Source organism: Dendroctonus ponderosae, unplaced genomic scaffold, assembly GCF_020466585.1.
Source record: "Dendroctonus ponderosae isolate FM_Combo_2020 unplaced genomic scaffold, Dpon_F_20191213v2 Dpon_F_20191213_543, whole genome shotgun sequence".
NCBI lineage: Eukaryota > Metazoa > Arthropoda > Insecta > Coleoptera > Curculionidae > Dendroctonus > Dendroctonus ponderosae.
In genome coordinates, this window is record NW_026018759.1 from 1 (window position 1) to 12,415 (window position 12,415).

Consider the following 12,415-nt stretch of genomic DNA (forward strand, 5'->3'; position numbering starts at 1 on the left):
CTATAGACCAAGGTTTCGAAATTGTTTAAATTTTTCTGAATTAGTATAGAGAAAAGGAATTTGGTGATTTTGTTCATTTTCAATAGTGAATTTAATTGTTGGTTCTTTATTATTCAGATAAAGATAAAAATTCATCAAGTTTTTGTTCGCCATGACTGTAAATGGAGAATACGTCATCAATATAACGCCACCATATTATTGGTTTAAATTTGTAATTATTAATGAARGTTGATTCAAAATTTTCCATAAATAAATTACTAAAAAATGGGGATAGTGGTGACCCCACAGCCATTCCAAAATTTTGTTGATAAAAATTGTCATTATATTGAAAGTAAGTTGACTTTACACATATTGTTAAAAGTTCAATAATGGTGTTAATGCTTAGTTGTGTGCGTTCTTTAAGATTGGTGTCATTTTGTAATTTTAATTTTTCAATTTTTTTTTAAACCTTAACTTGTCAAAAAATCACTTCTTACTCAGTATTGATAGTATATCTTACTSTGGTATCAGAATTCAACGTATAGGAAACTGCGAGAAGTGCCTAGCGCCTTTTCACACAGGCCACTCTGCTGCGCTTCTCACTGCAGCGCCACAACCAGGACAATCAAGCGTAACAATTATTCTTTCGTAGATTTTTAAGTTTTGTTTTTGTGATACAAAATTTCTTAATACGTGTTTATTTATAAAATATATGTGTTTTATGTTATAAGTACAAATGTATTTCTCATAATAAAATTAATTAAATATAAATTATGTGAATGCCTTAGCTCAATGTTATTGAAAGTTTTTCTTCAACTGAAATGTAACTTCTCATTGTTGTATTTAATCCGGCAACTTCATTGTTCAGTATAGAATAATTTCTTTGTGGTTTTAAAGGAGCCAAAAAATGTGTCATCATCTACCCTTTTTAGGCCGTTCACTTAGTAATGGGTGTACCCAGAATTTTTTTTTTCTGTCGAAGTCGTCGTCGACGGCCCATTATTAAAAGAAGCAAATGTTAAATATTCAAGCTCATTTTAAAATTGAGAATATGATTGAAACATACATTAGCATGCGAAGTAAATTTAACTTCAGTTCAAAGTACATATACCATAATACCAAATTTCAGGGGCAATTCCGATTATATGTCTCTTAATACAATTCTGTGGATTGAATTTTTGTCTTACTTGTATCTTTTTACATGACGTTTTAGCTTCAGTAGCAGCTGTAGATTTTGAAAATCGGTCAAAGAGAAAAAATGCTATCACTGTAAAATCAAAAAGTCGATTTTTTGACATCACCCTGTAAATAAAAAAGATAGAAAAAAATTGAAAAATCGTTTTGAGATTTGAAGTCCATGTCTCTATGCCTTTCATGCTAAAATGAAAAAAAATGTTTGTTCAATTGGGAGCATGTCAAACTTTCACAAATTTTGCATTGCTTCATTTGCCACCCTGTAGAAACTGTAACTGAAGCAGTAGTTTTTTGTAAAAACACTAATAGAAAGGGAATTGTGCTACACAACAATTCAAACATGAATCAAATAGCTTGTAGCAGTCAGAACTTATCGAGTTCCAAAGTAACGTTTATTTTGTTGAGCAGTTTAGACTGATTGGCTATCTGACGATTAAGTAATGATTAAAATTTTAAGGGTTTACTAGAGCAAGCTCTTTACCAAAACGTTCTATACATTCATTTATTCTTATTGGTACAAAAACATATAGACACATAAAACTTAGGTCATAGATGCTGCACAATATAATACAAAGGTAAAAATTAGTACAAGTACAGAAGTATGTAATATAATATCTACCTACTGTTAAACTAACAGAAATGCTGATAATCACAAACCCTTAATAAATAAATGAAAATTATTAGTAGATCACTAGAAAAATAGAAAATAATTTCGAATAATCTCTAGAAAAGTTGTAAATGATAACTCTACTTAACTAAAAAAACATTTATGACTATGTAAAAATCTTAAATTACGGATACATACCGTAACGTATATATTTAATAATAGACTTACATTTGTGTACATTAGAATGTAGTAACTAGTAAATGCATTGAAGTCCAACTTTGACCGTGTCACAATTCTGTCTACTAATTATATATACAGACCATGTAATTTCTGCCATATAATATAATTCGTTAATAAGATCCAGGTTCTTCCGTTGAAATGCACATGTCGATTTGTTTCTTAGAAATTAGAAAATTAAGTTTGATTTAAGATTTCTTTCGCATCCAATAAAGTGTGAATTTATGGGCACCTTTGATTTACAAGACCTTTAATTGTAATTTATCTAACTAAAACTAAAATAAACTATCCTATAAAAGTTACTGAAAAGGTGAACAAAATGTACACGTTTTCAGTGCATTAATACCCTTCTAACTACTATAACACGTAAAATGGACGAATGTAATTAAAAATATATCAGTTGAGAACAGAAATAAGCTGCAATAAAAGAGTAAATATAATGCAATTGTATCATTAAATGAGATTTTCCCCAATAGAGGTTTGCAAAGTGAGTAAAAAATGTTCAAAAAACTATACAACTAAGTATATGTATAATATCAAGTAATTTCGCCAATTGTTTAGCAATTTGTACTTTATATGTCAAAAACAGCCTGAAAAATCTGATACAAGACTTTGATTATAGTTTGTATAAAACATATTTTTATTTTATTTCATGAAAACTAATAAAATTTCCCTGAAATAAAATAGAATTATCAATTTACAGTAATTGAATGGTAAACAATAAGAAGATGCAAATTGCGGAAAAATCACTCAGACTGTTGGACCTTTCAGATGATGCCTATAATTAAAGTATTTATTACTAAACAATCACTTCTTACAAGTTGTACTGTCACAACCATATTAGTGCCTTATTGCATCACTCACAACATACAGAAAGCTGAGCTCAGTATGTGCAACATTTATTATATTCAATTTAAAATTGTATTGGTTGTGCCTCAAATGATGGTGTATAACGTATTACACATTGGTGTATACAAGTAAAGTAGTAAAACAAACAAGACTAGTTGTTTACATTGCTAATATCAACTTAATCGCTTATTGCAAAAAATGGTACTGGTTATCAATAGTAGAATCAAATTCCGTTTTTTTATATTTGCAGACTTTGTGCAATCACAAGCACCACCATGTAAGCTGATTGGAATTTACTAGCTTTGCTTATCCAGATTAAACCAGGATAATTAACGTTGGGCTGTGAAATTTCTGAAATAGAACAACGCTCTATCAACATTTATAAACTACTTTACCAAGTTTCAAAATATGTTTAAAAACAACAGGACACATTGATTTTCAATAATCTGAACATAAAAATGTTTTTAAAGGTTTTTTTTAACTAATTTCAAATAGTCTAGAATGATTTAACGTCTTGTAAGAGAAAAAACAATTTTAAAGTAAAATCCCAAGAACCTATGTTACTATAATACCATGCATAAATTATCGCTTATGTGGTGAAGTTTACTTACCTATATATGCAAATCAGTAATGTAAAAAATAAGGCCACTGTGCTCGTCGAGAGTGTGGAAGCGTCCCCGTATCGAGTGGAACCACAGGCCGGCGGGCATACAGGAATAATGGACTCTACACACAAACAAAGCAATGGCTAATAACTAAACTACCTGATGCACTAATTAAAATTACAGAAATTATACTTGCGCCGCTCAATTAACTATTTCTCTAATATTTCAGGTAACGGTATGAATATGTGAAAACATTTCCTCCACTCCAGTACTCATGCAATATTAGCATTACCATTTGCAAGAGTAGAATTTTATTATAATACTATGCTCACTCAACTTTAATTCAAAACAAAATGCAATCGCAGCCAATTGAACAGACTTATGTATGACTGTATGACGGGTAAATGTTGAACAGATCGGTTAAGCGTCAGATTCACAAGATAAACTTTGTAACATCCACGAAGCATGGGTAAATTCCAAATACAGGAAGATTCAAAATTGGCGTTATTCCACTTTGGCACTCTATATCAAGTAATTCATGCAGAAGAGCTTTAACATAAAACTAGGCGCACCCAAGCATTAACATTGAAACTGAAGTTATGAAAATGTGGAAGTTTGTTAACACTTGACTGAGAGTGTGTTAAGTTATCTAGTAAATTAAGGATATACCACTTCATTCTAGTTTCATACACGCATTCAAATTGTGTTAACACAGGGTTATTCACCACCTTATACAGCTTCTCAGGCCCATAATTAACGAGATACAGGGTGTTAAATTTTTAAAAATTATTGTTATTTTTTCTTTAACTCCTACAATTTATATTTTGCTCAAATTTTGAACTTAGCCTCATGTTTGCAGTTTTTTCGAATCTTCATTTTCGATTTATTTGCATATATATTTTCTATGAATTTTTTTATAAATTTTTTTGTGTGCTTTTGTTAACACTTTTCTGTGAAAGCTTGAACTGCCAGTTGAAGTTAAAATAGGGATGGCTAACGAGTTTTTAACGTTAATTTATGTTACAATAATTGAGGTTTCTCTACTGTAAGCTAATCCTAAAAAAAATTATAAATTAAAGGTGCTGCTCAAAATGGCTCCGTTTTCTCTAAAGCACAAACGGACTCCTCGTCGAAAATTAAAGTCCACTTTATCCAATAATTGAATGTAATTTTTTATAATGTTACATTTATTACTGATACGATTCCATAAATATTATGTAGTTTCAACAGGCGTTGAATATACATATTCTTTTACAGTCCCCCACAGAAAAAAATCACACGTATTCAAATCTGGCTATCGCGGTAGCCAGCGAAGCGGGAAATTATTTCCGCGACCTATCCATCTATTTCGAAACTGTCGGTTCAAAAATTCACGAACGTTTATAAAATATATATCGATATCGCACATCGAACAAATATCGCCCAACGATTCCGGCCTAGACATTAAATTTAAATTCTCTGCGGTAATGATGGATAGATTTTGATTGGAATATTCATGGCTGTTGTGTAGATTTGTGATTTCCCTCCGCCTAAAGCAGGTTTCATCAGTGAAAAAGATACTTCTGTGAAAACAAACGTTCTGATTTAAAATGGAACTACAAAAAATCATTCATGGGTCTAACGGTAACAGTTCTTGAACTTTTTGAAAATGATAGGGATGCAGCACATTACGTCGTATAACTCGATGTATAGTGGACTGTGGTATGTTAAATTGCCCGAATATTTTTCAGGTACTGGTTTCGGGTTCATTTTCAATATGGCGTAAAATTTGCTTCTCATTTCTTGCGGTCACTGCGTAAATGCAACCTCCCTTATTGCGTTGGCAAAGAGAGCCCGTCTCCCGAGCTTTCCGTTCAACTTTAACAAACGTGTGTCGACTTCAAATCACACGATTTCAAAATCTTCGGTGCTCCACCACATTTCTTGGACAGTTACTCTCACAAAACCTTAATGGAAAATTAACTTGCTCATTGAATTAAAATTTTTCATCCACTRTTATTAAAAACAGATTGATTTTACGAAAAAAACCTTTAGGTACACAAGGAAATTGATGCGTTTAACTTACGAGACGTCAGATTTGACATCCAAATSTCCAGCAAAAAGTACCACAGCCCACTATGACAAAATAAATAACTCGAAAACAAARGCAGATACGAAAAAACTGCAAGAGATAAAAAAAAATCTTAAATTGGACAACAAATTTAAAATGTTGTTCGGTCGAAGTCAGTGACGCACCACAAAAAACTTCGCAGGGTAGAAGGGGGTATGACACTAGAAAAAAACGCCCTGCAGATTTTCGCAATCAGTTAGCTCACCTACCGGTACAGGGTCTAAACAGTAGGCTACGTTCAAAATATCTCATAAACTGTAAGAGTTAAAGAGAAAATACCAATATTTGTTTTAAAACTTTAACACCCTGTATCTCGTTAACCTTGGGCCTGAAAAAAAACTTAAATTGCAACTCAATTGTCCTCTACACGCCCCTGCTTGGTGTCCATAAGGTTGTAAATCACCCTGCATAATTGCTTTAAAAGCGCACTGGAAAAACTAGATTCATAAATATTCGGTTGTTCTCAACTGATTAGTGGCGAATTTATAGTCAATCAGCTATAAAATATATGTTTTTCCATTTGTGTGTTAGTTTCATCTGCTACCTTTGCTGATTTGCGCTTAAAGCATTAGATATCTATGTAAAGTGAATAATAAAATATCATTTACAGGTGTTAATTAAATATATTGTTGCCAAATTTCTGATTTCGTTTTTTGCAAGTAGCTCACTTTTGCGTGCATTTTTAAATAATTTTCTTTGTACTCTCTAAATACCCCGGACAAAACTTCCAGCGTAAAAGCGACTATAAATTCTAGAAAAAATAAAAATCAAATATGTTGATGTTAAATCAAATATATATATGTTATTTGTTCGAACCATTGTTGTTATGGCACATATGCATTCAATTTTAAAGTCACAGCTTTTGTAACTCTGACCCATAAAAGCATTCTACAATCGATTACATAATAACCAACAGAGAAATTGTACCGGAACAATTTCTTGACGTAAGAGCTTTGACATCGCCCAATATAGGTTCATATGATAAATTAGTCAGAAGCAACAAAATTTTAATCAAGATTCCACCAAACAAGTCAAAGTCTCCCAAACATGCCGAAAAGTTAAAAATAGGGTCTTTAGAGGACCAAACTACAAAGTGGCTTTACAAAGAACGACTAGATGATTCAAGATAAATCCATTAAAAAAGGAGGATAATGTAAACGAACTCTGGACAAAATAGAATCGAACGTATTACAGGCTACAAAAGAAAGAATAGGAGTTAGGAAAATTTACCGACCAGACCAGCAACGTAAATGTGGGAGGCCGTTTTTATGACATTTGTGCTGTCGAATGAGCGGTTATACCCATAATAAATAGCATTTTCAACTGAAAAGGCTTCTGTGACACCAGACTTTTTTCGGTATGCTTTTTCACGTAATAGAATATATCTAAACGGTGATACTAAAAAAATATTATAAAAAAATCACATATGTGACTAAGGGCCATCATATTGTCCTTTCGGAACTCAATTGAATAACTAAGTTTTGAAACATTGAATTTTTCTCAATTTAATAAAGGCAAATTTATAGTTCTATCGATATTTTTTCTATTTACCTTTTAGTTAATTTTAGCATTAGGGCCTCTACGTAATATTAATAGAAAAAAACGTGGCTTGCAAATGCAAATTATAAAGGAATGACAAAGTTCTGATTTAGTTTTTTTTGCAAAAATTGTGTTTTTTTTATCTTCAGAGGAATGACGTCAATTTAAATCACCGTACATTCATACTCATATTCTGTGAAGAGGAAAGATTTAAATACATAGAAAATTATATTTTATATTATTTATCAATGTCATGCACTTCTCTATCCTCGCGTATCTGTTATCATCTGGCAGAAATTATGTGACTTCTCATGATAACGCAAATTATCGTTACAGAAGAAATTATCTATTTTTGTCTATGTAGCTGGAAAGTATCTATGCGTAATACATTTGCCAATTTAAAAAAAAACTTGAATCGCATTTTTCAAAACAATTCTTATTCGAATATATGTCTTTACCGCAAGTGAACTATTTTATAACGCTTAATGCATAATTTGCTAAAGCAGCTACACTTCAAAATTAAGTGTAGAGGTATTCAAATCATTAGTGAAAAATTGAAGTTTTATATGTGTTCATGTGTTCTAACAAAAAGACTAAAAAACTTCATACAGCCAAAGAAGCCAATTTTTTATTACCGCATACATACTGGCAGATGCAATTCAAAAATATTATTTCAATGTTAAAACATCCTACGTTAAATAAGAAAATATTTTATTCAAGTACTCCGTACATCATTCCATTGACATGTTTAGAATTACATACATACAGGGTGAGTTTTTTTCGATGACTAGTACAGGGATCTTGAAAAATGCAGCAGATAGAACGAAGGTTAAATCGACAAGGAGACGTAGTTTTAAATGCTCTACTGGAAAACCAAATTTATTTTTGTAAAATTTGACGAGTCATGAGATTTGTGAAAAAAAACGATTGATTTATGGTAGATTTTTAAATGAGTCCTAGTTCAGTCAATATTAATCTGACAAATTGCATTCCAAATAAAATGACATGAAACATTTCTACAAATTAACTGTGATTTTTGACATATGACACAAACTTGACTTTTTGTAAATGACAACTATACAGGGTGATTCAAAATTGGCGTAATTCCTTTTAAGGGGTAATAGAGGTTCACTTAGAGAGTAGGAGACAAATATTGAAAAAAAAATTTCCGATAATTTCTAGAAGATATTAATAGTTGAAAATCGAATGTCAACGTTGTTATTAAGCATTATTTTCAAATTGTCCCATGTCTAATTGGTAGAAAATTGGAATACTTAAGCATTCAAAAACAAAAATTAAGATATTATTGTAACGGAAATGGCCAGGGGAACGCACGTTTGAAATGGAGGGATCAAAATTCATGGTATTTCAGTAAATCGGAGCCCCATTTGCGCCCCATTTACTGTCAAATATGACACTGACAAGCGGGAAGTTTCGCACCTGCTCTGGAGATTTCGAGAACCATCTGGGTTACCTGGAGGAAATTATATAAGCGACGACGAGATCCAGACGGGGAGAGTGAAGTGACAGCAGCGACGGAGTGCAGAAGAAGGTTAAACCCCGCGAGTCGGAAACGCGTGTTTTCCTTAAAGTTGTACCGAGTGGAATAAAAGTTGAAAGCTGAAGAAAGAGTTTGATACTCGGCCATCCACGGTACATTATTTTTATATTAAAAAACWAAAAAATTGGAAAGATTGGAAGAAAGGGTCCTACTTTATGGCCMYCTCTATCGATTTTTCAGTTTTATTTTTTTTTGTGGGGAGCYGTAAAAAACACAGTTTATAAAAGTAAATAGGGCAATTTATATGAACTTAAAGAAGCTGTTGTTAGAACATTTGAAAATATTGATGGTCAGTCAATTAGAAAAGCAACTTGTTTAGTTTTAAAGCGCTGCAATATTTCAATCGATAATAATGGTGGACTTTTTGAAAAAAATTTACAACAAAAATTATAGTTTCTAGCGTTCAATTTTAATTATTGTTAGCATGTTTTGATTTTTATAACAAATAATTTACATGAGTTGCTGTTTTAATTAAAATAACTTTATTGCCAACTTTAAGGTAGTTGTCAAAATAAATATTGCATTATTTGTTACTATGAAAACAATGCTGTATGCTTCATACTATTTTCCATGGCTAACTTCGATCAACTACATTAAAAAAGTAAAAATTATTCAAACACTTCATTTTCAAAAAAAAACTAACGGTATATGTCACTGAAATTATTTCTAAGAGTCTATTTAATAAAGGCATAATCAAATATAATTCCCATAAAAAAACAACCAAAGTTTATTTCATGTCAAAAATGAGTTACTTTGTAAAAAAGTCTTCTGTCATTTTATTTGGAATGCAATTTCCTAAAGCTTTTCTATTTAGTGTCAATCTGTCAGATTAATGCTGACTGAACTAGGAGTTATTTAAAAATTTGCCATAAATTAGTTTTCTTCCAATATCTCTTGACACCTGTGAAACTTTAGAAAAAGAAAATTAGTTTCGAGCAGAGTGCAAAACTCAATTTCGCAAAAAGCCCATTTAACTCTTTTCGTATCTATCTATATCTGCTATAGTATCCAAGATAACTGTACTAGTCATCGAAAGAAAAACGCACCTTGTATATAATATATGGTTACAGAGTACTTACCAAAAAGCTCAACTCTGCCCTCCGATGTACCCAACCTATTTGCTGCCTTGCACACATACTGCCCATACTGCCTCTTTTCAATTGTTATTACCTGTAATTAAACCAAAACACTTATTTTCTGAATACATTTTGAACATGTCTTACAATACAATGTTAACAATACACATCTGCTTACTCTTAATGTAGTGTCAGTAAACTCATCAGCAACAGCAAAGTGAGATATCATATTATGCTGATTATTTACTAGAGTAATATCATCCTTTTCCCAGGTAATTGCGGGTAGGGGGTAAGCTTCAACGTGGCACTCGAGATCCATATCGTATTGCAAAGCCTGGCCCAAACGAGGCCTTGGCACTGTTACCACAGGTGCAAATTCTACTTCGACAGCAATATTACCTAAAAATCAAAATACACGTATGTTTCCGAGTACTTTCGATGCAAACTTTATTTGTAATTCATTTAGTATATCAATTCATTCAGTATATCTAATGCAAAAGAGAGGTTAAATATAAAGCTGAAATAATACCACTCACGTCTTGCTCCCTGTCCAACGCCATTTTCCGCAATACAATAGTAAGTTCCACGATCCTCTTTCTTGATCCCTTTGATTTTCAGCGTATTACCTCGGCTTATAGATCCCCCTGTAGGCAAAACCGCGTTATTTTCACGCCTCCATGTAATTCGTGGCACAGGAAAGCCTCCAGCATAACATTCCATATCAACAGCTGAAATGAATTTTCGTTTTACTCCTAATCTGAGAAGTCATCACTATTTTTATTGACCTATAGTGAGAAGTATATTCTTCTCCATACGTCAATAAAAACAATAATAAAAAAGTCCCTATAGGTAAATAATGAAAGCCATTTACGTTTTTCATTATTTTTAGTTTCCCCACCTCTCTAAGTTCAAGTGAGATTCCATCCATTTTTACTTCTAAAATTACTGTAACTTTAAGATTCACCAATTTTGGCTTTGCCCAGAAGTTTTTCATAAAATTTGTATCTGCTTTCTGGAGACAAGTAAATTATATTACGGCAGTTTCACAGCTGAACCTCAAGCTATTAAGTCTTGGGACACTTATAACATTAATGGGAAATTCAAAATATAATTAAATCAATTTTAGGCAATCATGTGTGTGTAGTAAGTGTTAGTAGCAAAAAAAATCTAAGTATATGCGCTTCGGTCGAGAAGGCTATTAAATAACTCGCACATACATAAAAGTGCTCGGTATATAATAGCCTACTTCTCGACCTAGGTATGTAATAAACTATAATTATTCTGCAATTTCCAACTGAACCAGGAAGCGAAAGATAAAATAATGAAAAGATAAGTACCACTGCCTTCTGCTACTACGACAGATCTTGTAGAGTTATCCGAAATGAAGGGAGGTCGACGAACTTGCACTTGTACTTCCGCGCTTACTCTATTGCTTGGAGAGATGAGAATTTGGCACGCGTAAGTTCCTGCATCGGTCTCTTGCATGTCCTTGATTTGCAGAACATAAGTGGAACTGGCCTAGAGTACATAATAATGTTCTGTCATAATAATTTATTGTTATTTATAAAGCGTTGATGAGTTTAAGTATTATAGTAGAACGTCTAGAAAATAGATCTAGGTTTAATAGGAAGTATGTATTACCGGATCATATCTGAGGGAGAACCTAGAGTCATGTAGGATGAGAGAGCTGCCAGTTGAAATAGGTAAACTGCTTCCAGTGTCCAATTTCATCCATACAACAGAATAGTCCTGAGTGTACTGAACTGAACATGATAGTTCCACAGTTCCACCAATATCCTTAATTTGCGTTTGGGAAATAAAAGAAATCGTTGGAGATCTTTGTCCTTTGGCTGCAAATGAGACATTTTACTCCATTAAAATCAGTTAGCTTAAAGGATGCTGATTGTCAATTATAGCAAACTATAGCCCAGTTATTCGTTCTAAACTACACGTAACATCCCTAACATACCAAGTAAACATCATAGAGAGTATATATAGATAGACAAACATTTTAAAAGTTGGAACCATGAGTTATGAGACTGTTTGCGTCAGTGTAACCGTATGGTTACGCTAGGCGCTTACACTAACGACTTCTTCATTTTCGAATTTCTTATTTCAGAAAAGGATTTTCCTTAGCTATCCTCATTCTCACCGGATATAATAAACTTCCGTGAAAAGGGTTTTATTGGGATCACAAAATGAGGAAGAACGAGATTGTTTATAATTACATGCTAAGGAATCGTTTCTTCAAAATTTGCGGCTTATCCATTTTGCCGCCAATGGACAACCTGATGCAAAAGATGAAATGTTGCATTTGTAGAATGCATTTAGATTGAAGGATGCAATTCTTACTTCAAAACCATGTACCAGAAGTGCAATGTACGCCTTCCGCTACATTTCATACCAAATAAAACATGAATTTGTCATGATATTATGTTTTTGATTATTTCCCAAAATGCTCTCACAAACGCTTAGCGTAATCATACACTTTCTAGAAAAAAATATGGAAAGTAAAGAAAAATGTAATACTTGCATTTCGAACTGATATCACTGCGAAAAAACAAAAACTAGTTTAATTTTGCAAAAAAAAATTATTCGGGCGTTAAAGGTTTTACTAATGTTTGGAAAAAAGTCTGAAATAAAACCCAGCGGAAGGGG

General features: G+C 32.3%; 1 protein-coding gene across 1 annotated transcript; it reads right to left on the reverse strand.

Moving 5' to 3' along the window:
* Nucleotides 1-1,661: 1,661 nt before the first annotated feature.
* On the reverse strand, nucleotides 1,662-11,623 carry LOC125504714 (lachesin-like; the record flags this gene model as incomplete). The annotated part of the gene is made up of 7 exons (XM_048667099.1): nucleotides 1,662-3,217; nucleotides 3,478-3,592; nucleotides 9,761-9,851; nucleotides 9,936-10,156; nucleotides 10,294-10,485; nucleotides 11,095-11,275; nucleotides 11,399-11,623. Coding segments are annotated over 7 exons (1,047 nt in total), but the record flags the coding sequence as incomplete, so codon positions are not given.
* Nucleotides 11,624-12,415: the final 792 nt, after the last annotated feature.